The sequence below is a fragment of the Trachemys scripta genome, chromosome 14 (genome assembly GCF_013100865.1).
Source record: "Trachemys scripta elegans isolate TJP31775 chromosome 14, CAS_Tse_1.0, whole genome shotgun sequence".
NCBI classification, from domain to species: Eukaryota; Metazoa; Chordata; order Testudines; family Emydidae; genus Trachemys; species Trachemys scripta.
In genome coordinates, this window is record NC_048311.1 from 6,107,462 (window position 1) to 6,124,877 (window position 17,416).

General features: G+C 49.2%; 2 protein-coding genes across 2 annotated transcripts in view; both read right to left on the minus strand.

Moving 5' to 3' along the window:
- LOC117887172 (zinc finger protein 501-like) overlaps positions 1-17,416 on the minus strand; it is a 1,015,593-nt gene that overhangs the window by 529,161 nt on the left and 469,016 nt on the right. The window lies entirely within an intron of this gene.
- Positions 10,235-15,884, minus strand: LOC117887595. Its single transcript, XM_034790239.1, has 2 exons — positions 15,599-15,884; positions 10,235-15,458 (listed from the first exon to the last, which is right to left on the minus strand). The coding sequence occupies exon 2, from the start codon at positions 11,324-11,326 to the stop codon at positions 10,235-10,237; it is 1,092 nt and encodes a 363-aa protein (XP_034646130.1). The 5' UTR covers positions 11,327-15,458; positions 15,599-15,884.

The following is a 17,416-nucleotide window of genomic DNA, read 5'->3' on the forward strand; positions in this document are numbered from 1 at the left end:
GATAGGGATACCACTTCACGGGGAAGGGGGAAATAGCCCCACCCCCTATCCACTGCCTCCCACTTCCTGCCCCCCAACTGCCCTCCACAGAACCCCCAACCCATCCAACCCCCGCTGCTCCTTGTCCCCTGATCGCCCCCTCCAGGGACCCCTGCCCCTAACTGCCCCCCGGGACCCCACCCCCTATCTAAGTCTCCCTTCTCCTTGTCCCCGACTGCCCCCTCCTGAGACCCCCACACCCTACTGCCCCCCTAGGTCCCCACCTGTCCCCTGACTGCCCCGACCCCTATCCACACCTCCGCCCCCTGACAGACTCCCAGGACTCCCACGCCTATCCAACCACTGCCTGTCCCCTGATTGGCCCCCCCAGAACCCCTGACCCATCTAACCCCTCCGTCCCTTGATTGCCCCGACCCCTCTCCACACCCCTGGCCCCTGACAGCCCCCCCTGAACACCTGACCCATCCAACCCCCCGCTCCCTGTCCCTTGACTGCCCCCTGACCCCTTTGCCATGCCACTCAGACCAGCGTGTCTGGTTCCATGCAGAGCCAGACACGCTGCTGCGCTCCCCCTGAGTGCCCAGCCCCGTCCCCCCCAGAGTGCTGCTGGTGTGGCATGCTGAGGCTGCAGGGGAGGAGAGGTGGGGGAGCAGGGGTGGGGCTCTGGCTGCTGGTGTCCCCGATGCGAGCGGCTCAATCCGGCCGGGCCACCCTGTCAGCTGCACTGCGCTATGCGTTGGGAGGGAAATCCCGGATCTTTTGAGAGTTTTACAAATTCCTCTCGGACGTCTATTTAAAACCCAAAAAGCCGGATATGTCCGTGAAAATATGGACGTATGGTAGGTAACCCTAAAACAGGGAACAAGTATGCCCAAGGAGTAGAAGTCTTTGGCCCATCTATCCCCTTCAGAAGACATCCCCAGTCTGGATTAGGGATACTGGTGTGTGAGACCTCACCTTGCAGCCCCCAAAGAAAGAATTGAGTGGACTAAATGGACAGTGCACCTCTCTATCTGAAACCTAGCAAGGGAGGTACGTGGATCCCACTAGAATTTAAAATGAAAAGTAAGGGAGGGGAGGCTCTACTAGAGGACCTGGGCAGTTTTAGATACAGTACCAGGCACCTAGGAGGATTTCTACTTCTGAGCCATGGAAGCAGAAATTGACTTTTCCTTTCCAGATTTAGCTAATATTCAGAAAGGGAATCTAGCACCCAGGGCCGGCTCTACCATTTTTGCCGCCCCAAGCAAAAAAAAAAAAAAAGTCACTCGGACTGCTGCCACCCGAACTGCCGAAGCGCAAAAAAAAAAAAAAACCCTGCCCGGACTCTGCTGCCCCAAGAATGGATGGAATGCCACCCCTTAGCATGTGCCGCCCCAGGCACGTGCTTGCTCCGCTGGTGCCTGGAGCCGGCCCTATTCCCCATCCCCTCTCTCAGGTTCCCATGCCCACCAGCACAAGGAGTGACTCCTGTCTGGATCCTCTATCCCAGCAGGTTACGGGATGGTGAGGGAAAACGGGGAAGAGAATCCTCTGCAGGCAGGTCTGGAGCAAGCGGCACCACAAGGGAAGGGCTCAGGAAGATCCGAAGGGAGCGTTTCCAAGAGTCCTGAGCAGGAAAAAGCCTGTGACCATCAGAGTGAGCCAGTTATGGAGAATGGACACCCTCTAAGGAAGAGAGGGAATAAGTCCACTCACAGGACAGCCAAGAAACCCAAAGAAATTGCCCAGCCAAGACACCCCACTGGAAAGAGATCAAACACATGTGGTGAATGCAGGAAAAGCTTCCTTTGGAGATCCAGTCTGATCACCCATCAGTGACTGCACACGGGGAAGAAACCCTATAAGTGTGATTGCAGGAAAAGCTTCAATGAGAGCTCAGCCCTTAGTGTGCATGGAGAAATGCCTTTTATAAGCCCTGACTGCGGGAAAAGTTTCACTCAGAGCTCAAACCACGTTCAGCACCAGAGGATCCTCACAGAATAGAAACCCTACAAGTGTTGTGACTGTGGGAAAAGCTTCAACGACAACAGGCACCTCATTAGATATTAGACAAACACCACCAGCCCTTCGCCCACATATCACATAAACAAAACACCAGCTGTGCCCACTGATTGTACCCACATATCTGTACACACCCATTGCCAGCTGTTCCCGCTGATTGCACCCACATACCTGCACAAACCCAATGCAAGCTGTGCCTGCTGAATACACCCACATACCCGTACACACCCAATGCCAGCGGTGTCCGTTGAATGCACCCCTCTCAGCACAACGATTAACTCCTACTGCGTAACACTGAGTGCTCAGAGGCAAGAAGCTCTGTTTACAGTGTGAAAGAGCTTGTCAGCTGGTGGTCCCAGTGACGATGCAAGAGATAGGGGAAAGATTCCCTCTGGAAATGCTCGGTCTCTACGTTCAAACGAGATTGTGGAATCTACTCCAATTAAATGGCTGTGGGATGGTCCTCAGCTCCACTCATTCCTTGCTCCTGGCAGGAGTGGGGACTTCCGAAGAGGGCAGGGGCAGGCAGGCCTGTCCTGACAAGGGTCTCTTCTCTCTTGACACTGGCCTGGCATGATCCCTGAGGTCCTGACTGGCAATATAAAGGTACCTTGTGTCAGTAGTTGGCAGTGCCCCTCTGACTGGAGCTTTGGGTATGGAGCTCTGTCTCCCTGAAGCTACCCTGGTGGACTGCCCAACTTCAGGGTTCCCTCTCCCCAGCCTTTGGGAAAAGGGCATAGCTTCTGACTGGGTTAAAGGGCTCAGGTACCATCACTGGCTAGTCAAAAACAGGGAAGAGGGATGACTGAAATTTTTTGTTTTCTTTATTTTTTATATTTTCAATCAAAAATTTGTATTTGTCTTTTATTGTTCTCCGTTTTTGAAATATTAAATGTTCCTAAAATTAATTATTTAGGGGTTGTTTAGTCTCATAGTGAGATTTTTTGAAGGTTGGGCACAGAGGGGCATTAGTGAAGGGATCTCCCCACATGGACCCCGCTGGGGAGCAGCAGCACACAGGAAGCTCAACCTGGGAGATGGTGAGCAAAGAGAGCTGCCTCCTTCCTCTCCCCTAGCAATAACCAGAACCTTCTGGTGGTGACAGCTAATGATCCTCCCCCCGGACAGAAACAGGAAAAGTGGGGCAAGTGGGGTGGGGAGGATCCAGGTCAGGTCAGAATCCTTCTCTTTTTCCTGAACAGATAGAAACCTCCAGAGCAAATGGACCAGAGACAGAGCCCCAGAGAAACCTGTCCCTGCTGCCAGCCAGGGTTTGGGGCAGGACCTGTGGCCAGGTGCCCATCAGCCCAGGGCCCATTTATTTTGGGGACACCCTGAGACAGCCCCAGGTCCATCCTCCTCTGGTTCTGCAGGAGTCTCAGATTCCTGTCCCTGCCTGCTGCACACAAGGAAGGGGGAGGCTAATGAGGATGCAGCCATGATCATTAGATTCCCCTGTTAGAGGGCAGCTAGTAGAGTAGGGTTGACAGTCAAGGCCCCATAGGGGCTCCAGACCTGTGGAGTCTCACAGGGTTCTGGACAGAGAAATGACTGGCTGAGGGCAGGCGGCCTTGTAAGGAGGCTGGACACTTCTGAGCACTGGAATGGGTTACCTAGGGAGGTGGTGGAATCTCCTTCCTTAGAGGTTTTTAAGGTCAGGTTTGACAAAGCCCTGGCTGGGATGATTTAGTTGGGAATTGGTCCTGCTTTGAGCAGGGGGTTGGACTAGATGACCTCCTGATATTCTGTGACCCTAATTGGAGCCATCAGAGGCCATGGCTGGGATCTGATATGTCCATGAACTGGGGGTTCTTGTAACAGGGCAGTTCACCTATTAAGGGCTGTATGGATTGCTGATGACTAATGAGGCACACCTGGGTTAGATTAGCAGTTTCCCTACAAAGAGCAGCAGGAGGCACTCAGGAAATTGCAGAGTGAGGAAGGCTGCTGTAGTGAAGATGCTGTGATGGGGGAGTTGCTCTAGTTAAAAGGTGCTGGGGGTAATGCTTCTATATGCTGGGAAATTTCCCAAAATCTGGGAATTTGTCAGTAAAATGTTTTGAATGAAAAGTCCCAATTTCCCAAATTGAAACATTTTACTGACAAATTCCCAGATTTTGGGAAATTTCCCAGCATATAGAAACACTGTAAAAAATTTTATCTGGGAATTTTTCACCAGATTTGGGAAATTGTTAGCATTGGATGGGAAAAGTTGGCATCGCAATATAGAAGCACTGGCCGGGGGTTGCCTACTGACTCAGGAAAGACAGTGCAGAGAGAATTTGCAGGGAGTACAGCAGCTGCCTGGGGAGGGTGGGCTCCAGCAGAGAAACCTCGGGTTCAGGGAATGAAACAACAGGCAGGAAAGGCTGGGGGAAATGGGTGGACTTGAGAACTGAATGCTGGTTAATGTAATAGAGCATGATGTGAGAAGGGATGGGGATGGGATGGGACAGGTGTTTATGAAGTGTATGGAAAATCCCAATAAATGGAGGCTGCCTGTGGTGTGAGCCTAGAGGGATCACTAGAGGTGCCCTGCCTGCTTCCAGCTCTGTTATTTCTGGGTGTGCTTTCAACACCAATAACTTGGGCAGGGGGAGGCAGTGGGAGGGGGTGAAATTTGCAAAGAGAAAAGTCATGCTGAGTCTCTGGAGAAATGTCCTGGCAGTGAGATCTGTGGGGCCAGGAAGCATGTCCCCAGGGGAAGCAGTTTGGGGGCTTGGCCCTAAGGATCAATGGAAAGGGTTGGTACTGGGTGAGGGGGTCTCCTCCCTTTATGGGCAATGTCAGCAGCGATTTGACATTTTTTTGGCAAGGGCTTTAGGGGCTTCGTTCCCCACTCCAATGACACTGACAAAATCTGCTCTTCTCTGTCCCCTCCCCCAGCCCACGTCATCAGCCTGTGCATGCAGAAGGGAAGGAGAAGCATGTGCCATGAATATTTCTGCTAGAATGATCTGCAGGGAATTTAATTAATAATGTTGCTGTGGAAATGTCATCATTAGGACCCAGCATCAACATCATACTTGAATGGACAGGGACTGAATCTTCCAGGAGCAAAATCCTTACAGAGTTGGGGTGGAGGGTGGGGGGTGGGGGCTCTGTGCTGGTGCCACTCTTTATGGCACTGGGACTCCTTATTTACCTGAATAACAAGAAAGGGGATTAGCTCAGGAGTGGGGCAGGTGGCACCAGGATTTCTGTTCAGGGAATTGTCCCCAGAAGGTCTGCTGGGCAATGGTCATGGAGCCTTTCGGATTTCACTAGAGCATAGGCTCATCATGACGATTGACTTTAACTTCCTCTTCAGGAGGAGACATTGGGTTGTTGTAGACACATTTGGTAGAATCCAAGAATCATGAAGTTCCTTTTTGTTTATAAGAGCAATCTGTGAACTTCTGACTCTGAAGTTTAGTTTGTTGAATAGGAATGGCTTATCTCATCCTGTAACCTGGATCCCCTTGCACCCAGTTAAACATTTGGCAGATTATTCACCTCCCAGAAATTGTTGTTATATATCAGGAAAATCCACATGGAAGAGAAAGTGTGGGGAAAGCATTCAGTGCTCCTACCTGATCACCCATCAGAGAATCCATGAGGCTTAATTTTTGAAATCTGTGATGCTTAATTTTCCCTGCTTCATTCGAACACATCAAGAATTGTGTTGTTTAAGGATTGAAAGGGGATTAACATGTCTGGCAGATGCAGAGGAATCCCGATATTGTTAAGAGACTGAGACTGAGAATTTTGGAAACAGGCTCGGTTGGATAGTATTCGGGACACAGACATGATTTTCAGTGCACCTGTGAAATTCCATCTGGTTACCAACCAGCTCTACAAAATTGCCTTGGGCATATGTGCAGAAAACTTCTTCAAGACTTATCCCTTAACTCTCCATCTACATTGCACATGCTCCAAATCCCTGTGAGCCTCCTATATCATATCATATGCCAGACACAGAGTTAGAGCTGCAGACATGACACAAGGTGGATCATGGATTCATAGGGTGAAACCCTGGCCTCTTTGAAGTCATTGGAAGCCTTGTCATTGACTTCAGTAGGGTCAGGATTTCACCCATGAATTTTAAGGTCAGAAGGGACCTCTATGATCACCTAGTCTAATCTCCTGCATATTGCAGATCAGACAATTTCGCCTAGAAACTCCTTCACTAAATCTGTCACTTGTTGAAATACAATGTATCTTTGAGAAAGAGATTTCCAATCCTGGTACAAAGACATCAAGTGATGGAGAATACACCACATTCCTTCATAATTTGTTCCAGTGGCCAGTTATATTCATTGTTAAAAATGTTCATCTTAATTCCATTCTGAATTTATCCCTCATGTTTTCCAGACATTCTTTACTGAACCCTTTCCAATTTTCAGTTTCTTTTTTTATACCAGAGGCACCAGAACTAGACACAGTATCCAAGAATGGGTCTCACCACTGCCATCTAGAGAGGTAATACCAAACGCCACCTCCCTACTACTACTCAGTATTCCCCTATTTCTACATCCATGATGGATCACATTAGCCCTGTTAGTGTTAGCCACAGCATTATCCTGGAAGCTCATGATCAGGTGCTTTTCACCACGCACCTAAGTCATTTTCAGACACTGTTTTCTGGAAGACAGTCTCCCATAGCCTGTATCTATCAAATCAGATGTTTTTGATTGCCCGCAGTTTACCAAGTGATCTGGTTTGCTCCACAGAACTGACCAGTTGTCACCACTCCACCATTCTTTTGTGTCATCAGCAAACACAAATGATTCCATGTTTTTTCCCAGAGTATTAATAAAGATATTGAATAACATTGAGCAGAGAACAGGATTCTGAGGGACTCCAGTGGAAACAACTCCATTCAGTGGGATAGAATCAGCTCTGTTTTACTCGCTCTCATTTCTGTTAACATTCTATTCCAATTAGAATCATAGAACTGGAAGGGACCTCAAGAGATCATCTAGTCCAGTCCCTTGCACTCATGGCAGGACTAAGTATTATCTAGACCATTTCTGACAGGTATTCGTCTAACCTGCTCTTAAAAATCTCCAATGATGGAGATTCCACAACTTCCCTAGACAATTTATTCCAGTGCTTATGTTATCGAAATATCGGGTCCACCTAGCTGAGAGCCAATAACAGCCGGACAGGGATAAGGAAGAGATTGCTTTATTTTGCAGGAGGGAAAAGAAAAGAGAGCTCTTCATCTTAGTACAGATTTTTTTATACGCACTTAGATATAGGGTTACCATATCTAACAAATAAAAAAAGAGGACCCTCCATGGGCCCTGGCCCCGCCCATTTCCCCGCCCCAGCCCCACCCCAACTCCGCCCCTTCCCCGCCCTAACTCTGCCCCCTCCTCCCTCCCACTCTCAGCCACGCGAAAAGGGCTGCCCGAGCGCTACCGGCTTCACGGTTTGCTGGGCAGCCCCCAGACCCTGCGCCCCCGGCCGGCACTTCCCCAGCGCAGCTGGAGCCCGGGAGGGGAAGTGCCCAGCCGGGGGTGCAGGGTCTGGAGGCTGCCCGGCAAACCGTGAAACCGGTAGCGCTCGGGCTTCGGGCAGCCTCTATGCCTCTGGACCCTGCGCCCCCGGCCGGGCACTTCCCCTCCCGGGCTCCGGCAGCGCAGGGTCCAGAGGCATGGGGGCTGCCCAAAGCCCGTAGTGCTCGGCTTGTAAACAGAGCCGAAGAGTTGGGGAGGAGCAGAGCCGCCGCGGCCGGAGGCTCTGCTCCTCCCCTGACTCTTCGGCTCTGTTTAAGAGCTGAGCTGCCCGAGCACTACTGGCTTCGGGCAGTCCCCATGCCTCCGGACCCTGCGCCGCTGAAGCCCGGGAGGGGCAGTGCCCGGCCGGCGGCTGGGGTCCGGAGGCAAGGGGGCTGCCTGAAGCCCATAGCGCTCGGGCAGCTCGGCTCTTAAACAGAGCCGAAGAGTCAGGAGAGGAGCAGAGCAGCCGCGGGAGGGGAAGTGCCTGGCCGGCATTTTCCCAGATATGTTCGGCTTTTTGACAATTCCCCCCGGACGGGGGTTTGATTGCCGAAATGCCGGACATGTCCGGGAAAAACCGGACGTATGGTAACCCTACTTAGATAAAGACTTCTGCCGTGTTAACACTTGATTGGTGGTTGCCAGACCCCTTACTTCTGCTATTTGGTCAGTGAAAACCGGTTTGGAGCCGGTCTCCTCTGCCTCAAGATGGTTCAAAAGTTCAGGCTAGCTGTGTACCTGAGGCTCCTGCTACCCCTCCTGCTACCTCTAATGGCCGTTGGTAGCCATAACGGCTGCTAGATTGTTAAGAAAGAGAAGGGGGGGGTCACTACTGATTATCACAGTCCTTCCTTCGGGCCTGACAATTCTAAATTGTCAGGCCCGTTGCGCAATTTGCAATCAACCTGGAGGGACAGATACTGGGTCTTCCCTCGGGTAGCAGAGCCTTTTGTGACAGCTTTACACAGACATTTTGCACACTGTAACAATACTCAAATAACACATAAAAAGAAAAGAAGGAAAATAATTCACTTAACAATTGTTTGGAAAAGTCCTGTAAACCAGGACCCAAGGTCTGGGAGGAGGTCCTTAAAGCTAAAGGTATGATCAAGAGATACAGCATGGAAAACAACAGCAGCATTCTTAATAGCTTGCAAATTTTCCTTAATTAAGCCAAAGCAGTTAATATAAAAACAGCATTTTTTTTTAATCTGAGCACAAGCCCCCCCTACTTCAGCATTTATGGCATTTAACACATGTTTATTTTGCAGTGCTAATTCTGCTATTTCATTGACTTTTTGCTGTAACTTTTGAAGAGCGTCTAGGGAGGCATTAGCTGCCTTTTCAAGCTTTGCAGAAATATTTACTACCGCCCTCTCTAATTCTGCTACTTTCAACCCAGGAATAAACGCACGGACAAAGGAATGAAACCCGTTTACCTGACTACCAACGGATTTTCGGCACGTTTAGCTTGAGGCTTTATGGGGGGGTGAAGAGCTTGTGAGAATAGCTCCCCAGGTTGAGGATCTGACTTGAATCTAACGTGTGGTTTCTTTGGACATCCGGTAGTACCCGGGCCACCCCACATCGACCTCGCCAACCTGGGGGGAGAACTCTGTAGGCACTGTGGCCACAGATGAAATACAAGCCGGGGTTTTCCAAATAGAGGGTAAGGGTATTTCTCGCGACCCGATGGCACCAGGCCACCCTTACATCCCGGTGCTTGGAGTTACTCATTATTCGATCCTGACACCTCCAGTGGGATGCATTTAGGTGCCCTAGGGCGTGGGTGTTATTTAGGATGCCTTTACAATATGTAACAGCAAACAATTTGGCTGTGAAACTTGCAAGTGTCCCCATGTATTTTGGGCATCCAGACATCCTTTTAAGGGACGGGTGAGGCAACAGAAGGCCAGAGTAAATAGTATGCATGTGTTTTATAGTATGCATGTGTTTTATTTATGGGACCTAATGGGAGGAATGAGGGAAGCCACTGCCCTTGATAATACACGCCTGTTGATTGTGTAGTAAAACCCGTACTCAGGCGGCAGGGGGAGTAGCTTTGGGCATTTTTAGGAGTTTTTAAAGGATAAAGGGTTTTAGTTTTGACATTAAACTGAAGGGTTTGCTTGCAGGCCTCAAGGGGAAGATAACCCACTTCCCTTCCAACTCCCTCCATATTTTCTAAGCAAAGGGGCAATTTATACCCAATCCCTAAGACATTAAAAAGAGGGACCCCCTTAGCAGCCCAGTAGTAATGCCAAACTTTAGACACCTTTCCATAGTTACTATACTGGTATTTTTCAACCCACGCCCATTCAGTTTTTTGCATTACTTGTAAGGAGAGTACTTCAGAGAGGTTTGCAGGTGCAGCCCACAGCCCTATTTTTTTCCTCAGAGCGGGTTTGGTGGCACAGCCAGCAATCAGACAAGTGTCCCAATGTGGCTAGTCGTTGCAGGGATCCGGCCGCTGGGTGAGTGTTAGCATTTATAAAGAGCTAACTTGAAAGAAGTAGCCACAGCACCACTGTCCACGAAGTCATGGTTATGAAGCCTTAGAATTTAGTTCGTTGGAACAAGAGTTTTAGTCCCTTGAGAGGTTCGGCTTTCCAGGAATTGTCTGCTTCAGGCTCTTCCGGATCGCGGTGGGAAGAGCTGGTGGAGCTCCCTCGAAGTCTGGAGTCGTCTGCTTCTGGCCCAGGCCTAGGGGCTAGCTTGACTCGGGTGTGGTGAATCCAAGTGTCTCATTCCCTCACTCGAATTGCAGTGTGGGAGGTAAGAAGGACTTGGAATGGGCCCGCCCACCAGGGTTGGAGAGGCTCGTGTTTCCACTCTTTCACATAGACCCAATCCCCAGGAGTGATCCGGTGGGCAGGGACATCAGCAGGTAGGGACTGAAATTGAGCTGCATACCTGTGGAGAGACATGAGAATGGTTTGGAGGGAAACAACATATCTGGTTAGCTCCTCGTCACCCCATGTAGCTAAGTCGAACACAGGTCCTGGATCAGCAAATCCGGTGTATGGCCTGCCAAATAAAAGTTCAAAGGGTGAGAGACAGAGACAGCCTCTAGGGGCAGTTTGAACTGCCAAAAGGGCCAGAGGTAGGGCCTGAAGCCATTTTAACCCAGTCTGTGCACACAGTTTTGAGAGTTTAAGTTTTAAAGTTTGGTTCATTTTTTTTACTTGTCCAGACGACGGTGGTCTCCAAGGAGTATGTAGAAGCCAGGTAATACCTAGGACCTTAGCAATGTGTTGAATAATCTGGGCAGTGAAATGAGTCCCTTGATCAGAGTAAATAGACCTAGGAGGGCTAAACCTAGGAATGACATGGTTTAATAAGGTTTTTCCCATTTCCAAGGCAGTTGCTCGTCTAGTTGGGAATGCTTTGGTCCAGCCAGTTATTTGGCACATGATTACAAGAAGGTACTTGAAGCCTTGGCACTTAGGCATCTCTGAATAGTCTATTTGGAGCCGTTCAAAGGGCATGTATGCCCATAATCTTGCTCCGGGGGGGCATTTTGGTTCCCCCCTTGGATTGAATTTTGCACAAATATTACAGGTAGCAAGGACTTGTTTAGCTTCTTGGAATACCCCAGGTGCATACCAAAGTTTATTTACAGTAGCTGCCATGGCCTCTGCTTCACCATGTGTTTTTTGATGTAGTTTAAGCAGGGCAGGTCGCAGAGCAGCTCGGGGCAGGGCTCTTCTCCCATCAGGTAGTTGCCATTCCCGCTTTTGTGTCTTAGTGGCCCCAATGTTTTCCCAGTGACTAACCTCTGATGGTTCAGGAACAAAAGGGACTGGAGTTGATGAGGGAGAGGACATGAGCACCATTCAACAAAAGGTTGAAGGGAGGCTGTCTTTGAGGCTGTATCAGCCAATTGGTTCCCATGGATGGTGGGATTGTTTCCCTTTTGATGGGCCCGAACATGGATGATGGCAACTTCAGATGGCAAATGTATGGCTTTCAATAATTCCAGGATCAAGGGCCCATGAGCTACCTTAGTGCCACTGGAGGTAATAAACCCGTATTTTGCCCAAACTTGGCCTGTGGCATGGCAGATACCAAAGGCATATTTCGAGTCAGTATAAATGTTTACAGACTGACCTGCGGCCAACTCACATGCTCGGGTGAAGGCTATTAATTTTGCTGCCTGGGCTGAGGTGGAGGGTCCCAGAGGTGCAGACTGTAATACCTTAAACTGCGTAGTCACTGCAAATTCGGATATCTGTTAGCCCTCCAAGACTCGTGCAGAACCATCTGTGTATAGTTCCAGTTCAGCATTCGGAATGGGCACATCTGAAAGATCTGGTCGGGGTTTTTCTTGATGATGCACTACTTGAAGACAATCATGTGAGGGCTCATGATCGTTGTCCGGGAAAGGTAAAAGGGTGGCAGGGTTCAAGATATGGCATTGCTTAATTTTTAAGTTGGTCCCAGACAACAAAGAAACTTCCAAACGCGTTAGTCTCTGAGAGGTTAAATGTTGAGTTCTTTTTTGGACTAACAGTTGTTGGGCTGCGTGTGGAGTCCGTAGGGTCATTGGATGGCCCAAGGTAATCTTTTCTGCTTGGGGCACCAGGAGACCAGCAGCAACCACTGCTCGGAGGCAGCCAGGAAAGTCTTGTGCTACAGCATCCAATTTTTGAGAATAATAGGCCACAAGTCGCTCTCTAGGCCCAAAAGTCTGAGTAAGGACACCAGAGGCCACCCCTAGCCGCTCATGTACATAGAAAACAAAGGGTTTTCGATAATTAGGGAGTCCAAGGGCTGGGGCTGAGGCCAAAGCTGTTTTAATTCCCTGGAAGGCTTTAACGGCCCCAGAGTCCCAGTGGAGGGGTTCCTCAGCATTATGGGTGATCTGCTCAAAAAGGGGTTTTGCCATTTCCCCAAAGCCTGGAATCCAGGAATGGCAAAAACTTGCAAGGCCTAGAAATCCCCGCATTTCACGTTTTGTCTCTGGTCGGGGAATATTAAGGATTGACTGGATACGGGTACTGGATAACACTTGATGCCCCGGGGTGAGCACATGACCAAGATAGGTTACCTTGTCTTTGGCAAACTGCAGCTTAGAAGGTGATACTTTATGTCCTTTCTCTGCCAAGCAGTTTAGCAAGTAAATAGTGTCCATTTCGCATGTTACCTGATCCGGAGAGCAAACCAGAACGTCATCCACATACAAGAGATACGTAGACCCTCCCGCTAGGGTAATATCAGCTAAATCGCGTGCCAGGATAGAGGAGAAAATGGTTGGTGACTTAACATATTTTTGCGGTAGTCGAGTCCAGGTCAGCTGTTCTGCTTTCCCGGTCTCTGGATCTGTCCATGTAAATGTGAAAATATTCCAGTTGTCTCGATCTAAGGGAATACTGAAAAAGGCATTACACAAGTCTATTACCGAATAGCAAGCAGTACCTGCTGGAATGGCAGTCAGGATAGTGTGAGGGTTAGGTACCACGTTGTGTCTAGCCTGGACGACTTTATTTACTGCACGCAAGTCCTGGACAAATCAGTATACCGGTTTTCCATCTGAATCCGTGTCAGGTTTTCTGACTGTCAGAATGGGGGTGTTGAAAGGAGACTTGGTGCGAACTAGCACTCCCAGCCACAGGAATGTTGTGATAAGATTCTGGAGGCCAAGCAGAGCTTCTCGGGGGATGGGATACTGACGAATCCAAGGAATTTTAATGCCTGGCTTCAGAGTTATGTGTACTGGTTCTGTTCAGAGAGTGTCCAAGTCTGCTTTTGAAGTACCCCATAGGGAGGCTTGTACCTCCTGCCTGAGTCGTTCGGGTAGGATCAGGCCCGTAGGCAGGATTGGGTCCTCTGAAGCCTGGGTTAATGCGGCACATAGCTGAGGAAGTTGCTTTTGAGGCAACCGCAGGATGATTTTGTTATTTGAAAAGAAAATCTGAGCACGCAGTTTACACAACAGATCTCTGCCCAAGAAATTAACTGGAGAGTCAGGAGCTAGCAAAAAGGCATGGAAGGCGGAGACCCCAGAGATTTCTACAGTAGCCTCCTGTAATACAGGACAGTCAAATGGCTTTCCACCTATACCCATTACCGGAATGCTCTTATCTGTGAGACTTCCTCTTTTTGGCTTGGCAGTAAGAGTAGAAAGGGCAGCCCCTGAATCCAAAAGACAAGAATAAGCGGTTCCTCCCAAAGTTAGGCGAACCTGGGGGTCTGTGGAGGAACAAACATAGGTGGTAAAGTCATTGGAATAGGTAACAAGAGGACCCCTGGGTCGCCGTCATTCCTCACTATTAACAGCGTCTGTTCTCTCCACAACCATCTGTTGCTGAGGTTGGTCTGGGCGACGGGGCTGGCGTCCGGTACGTTGGTTTGGACACACTCTCTTTCAGTGACCAAGCTGCTTACAGTAGTTACACATATCATTGGCGCGACTCGGGGCCCCCCCCGTGATCCGTTTTTGGTTGCCACTTGGGGTGTCCCCGCCACCCTTCTTGCTTCTCATTTTTAGCGTTTATAAGGGCCGCTAGCATCCTCACCTGTTTGGTTTCCTGAACTTTTTTCTAGTGTGATATACACGGGTGGCCATGCTTACCAGTTCTTCCAGGGATTTTCCCTCAGCGCCTTCGAGCTGCTGCAATCGCTTCTTAATGTCTGGAGCTGACTGAGAGATAAAAATAAGCCTGACCATGGACTGTGTGTCCGTGGCCTTGGGGTCTATGTTAGTATAGGTACAAAATGCTTTACAAAGCATCTCATAGAAATCGGAAGGGTGCTCCTCTTACCCTTGCACCGTATTATGGACCTTTGACTAATCTAGAGTTTTTTCTCCTGCTTGTTTTATACCTGTCAAAATATAGTTTAGGAATCTCTTTAGATCTGCCTGGTGGGTTAAATCATTCGGGTTCCATTGGGCCGGGTTGGCGAGAGTTATAAAGTCGCGGCCCTCGTTGGCGGCTTCTGCAGCCCCCCGGACCCCCCTTAGGACCCGCTCCTTCTCCTCCGTACGCAATAGGCAATTTAAAAACTGGCCCACGTCTTGCCAATCAGGATTATGAGACTGGAAAATAGCACGGAATCGCCTATGAACGACGTCCGGGTCGTCCCTAAGGTGGGGTGTAGTGGTTTGCCAGTTCATAAGGTCTGCAGTGGTAAATGGGACATGGACATAACGGTCTATGACATTCCCATCCATTGTGGAAACTGGGATAGTCCGGAGGGGTGCCTGTATATTAACCACGTCTTCCCTGTAGTGCGCCCCTTTTCTTGTATGGGACAGACTAAGGAAGGGAACAGACAGGGACGTAGTAGCATACCCACTGCTGGTTGCCCCACTAGTTGATTCACTGGCTTGACTTGTAGTGTCCTCAATTTTTGTTGGCGGCATCTGTCTCGGTACAAATGCTGTTTTGGGCTCTGGGTCCGCCGCAGCTGGTAATGGTGCCGCCGGGAGTGGTCGTGGTCTGGGACAATATATGGGGGGGGGGGTGTCCTCCCAACAATTGGCTTCGTGAGGGGCAGAAGCTTTCGGGAATAGAGGCGCCTGAATTTGTACCTTCTTTAAGCGACGATGAGCCTCACCGTCCCACAAAAACCAATAGTCCATTTGCCCCGTCGCCTGGTTTTCCAAAGTTAGGCGCAAGGGAGTTAAATAGGTCGGAATATCAAAGGAGCCGTATTCACGTCATTCAGTACCCAGTACTGGCCATTCCTGGGTACAAAGTTGTATAAAGCGCTTTCTTGACATTCCTTTCTGAACACCGGGTAAAGGCCATTTACTTAACATATAATCCAAAGGGCTATCCTTAGAGGGTTTTTCTTGAGACACACCCATCTTTTCTTTTGACACTCAGACAGAGAACAGAGGGAATTATGGTCTAATCCAGAATTTTATTACAGGAATTTTTACTTACACTGACCGCTATAGGGGACGGGACAGAAGGATCTCGATTCGACCTCAGAGCTTCATCGCACGTTATGGCTTCCACCCTGAGGAATTATGAACGAGAGGCTCAGTTCCGCCCTACACCTAACACCCAAGTGTACAAGACAGAAATTCATTAACCGGTTAACCAGAACAGAACCAGAACCAGAGTCAGATAGTGTTTTTTTATCCTATGAGGGCTCACCTTATCAGAGCACGAACCCCAGGGGCCGCGGTGAAGCAGAGAAAGAGGGGTTAAACACTCCGTTGGCGCCGTTCCCAGCTCGCCGCAGCCGGCCGGAGTCCAATGTCCGAGCTAGGAGGGTCCCATCTGGGGTGCCAGAAACTGTTACCGAAATATCGGGTCCGCCTAGCTGAGAGCCAACAACAGCCAGACAAGGATAAGGAAGAGTAGCTTTATTCTGCAGAAGAAAGGAGAGCTTTGCACCTTGGTACAAAAACTTTGTTTTACACACATTTTACAGATCCTTTATACATATTCAGACAAAGGTCCTTGCAGTGTTAACACTTGATTGGTGGTGGTCAGACCCATGCTTTTGCTATCTGGTCAGTGAAAACCGGCTTGGGACCAGCTCCAACTACCTTAAGGCCTTGAAGGGAAAACAGTTCAAAAGTTCAGGCTACAAACCTGGAAATCCTGGACGCCCCATCATCTCAGGCATTGGCACCCTAACATCAGGCTTGTCTGGTTATGTGGACTCTCTCCTCAGACCCTACGCTACCATCACTCCCAGCTATCTTCGAGATACCACTGACTTCCTGAGGAAACTACAATTCATCGGTGATCTTCCAGAAAACACCATCCTGGCCACTATGGACGTAGAAGCCCTCTACACCAATATTCCACACAAAGATGGACTACAAGCTATCAGGAACAGTATCCCCGATAATGTTACAGCTAACCTGGTGGCTGAACTTTGTGACTTTGTCCTCACCCACAACTATTTCACATTTGGGGACAATATATACCTTCAAGTCAGTGGCACTGCAATGGGTACCCGCATGGCCCCACAGTATGCCAACATTTTTATGGCTGACTTAGAACAACGCTTCCTTAGCTCTCGTCCCCTAACGCCCCTACTCTACTTGCGCTACATTGATGACATCTTCATCATCTGGACCCACGGAAAAGAGGCCCTTGAGGAATTCCACCATGATTTCAATAATTTCCATCCCACCATCAACCTCAGCCTAGATCAATCCACACAAGCAGTCCATTTCCTGGACACTACTGTGCTAATAAGCGATGGTCACATAAATACCACCCTATACCGGAAACCTACTGACCGCTACACTTACCTACATGCCTCCAGCTTCATCCAGGACACACCACACGATCCATTGTCTACAGCCAAGCTCTAAGATATAACCGCATTTGCTCCAATCCCTCAGATAGAGACAAGCACCTACAAGATCTGTATCAAGCATTCTTAAAACTACAATACCCACCTGCTGAAGTGAAAAAACAGATTGACAGAGCCAGACGAGTACCCAGAAGTCACCTCCTACAAGACATGCCCAACAAAGAAAATAACAGAACACCACTAGCTGTCACCTTCAGCCCCCAACTAAAACCACTCCAGCGCATCATCAGAGATCTACAACCTATCCTGAAAGATGATCCTTTACTCTCACAGATCTTGGGAGACAGACCTGTCCTCGCTTACAGACAACCCCCCAACCTAAAGCAAATACTCACCAGCAACCACACATCACTGAACAAAACCACTATGCCAGGAACCTATCCTTGTAACAAAGCCCGATGCCAAGTCTGTCCACATATCTATTCAAGTGACATCATCATAGGGCCTAATCACATCAGCTATACCATCAGGGGCTCATTCACCTGCACATCTACCAATGTGATATATGCCATCATGTGCCAGCAATGCCCCTCTGCCATGTACATTGGCCAAACCGGACAGTCTCTACGCAAAAGAATTAATGGACACAAATCTGACATCAGGAATCATAATACTCAAAAACCAGTGGGAGAACACTT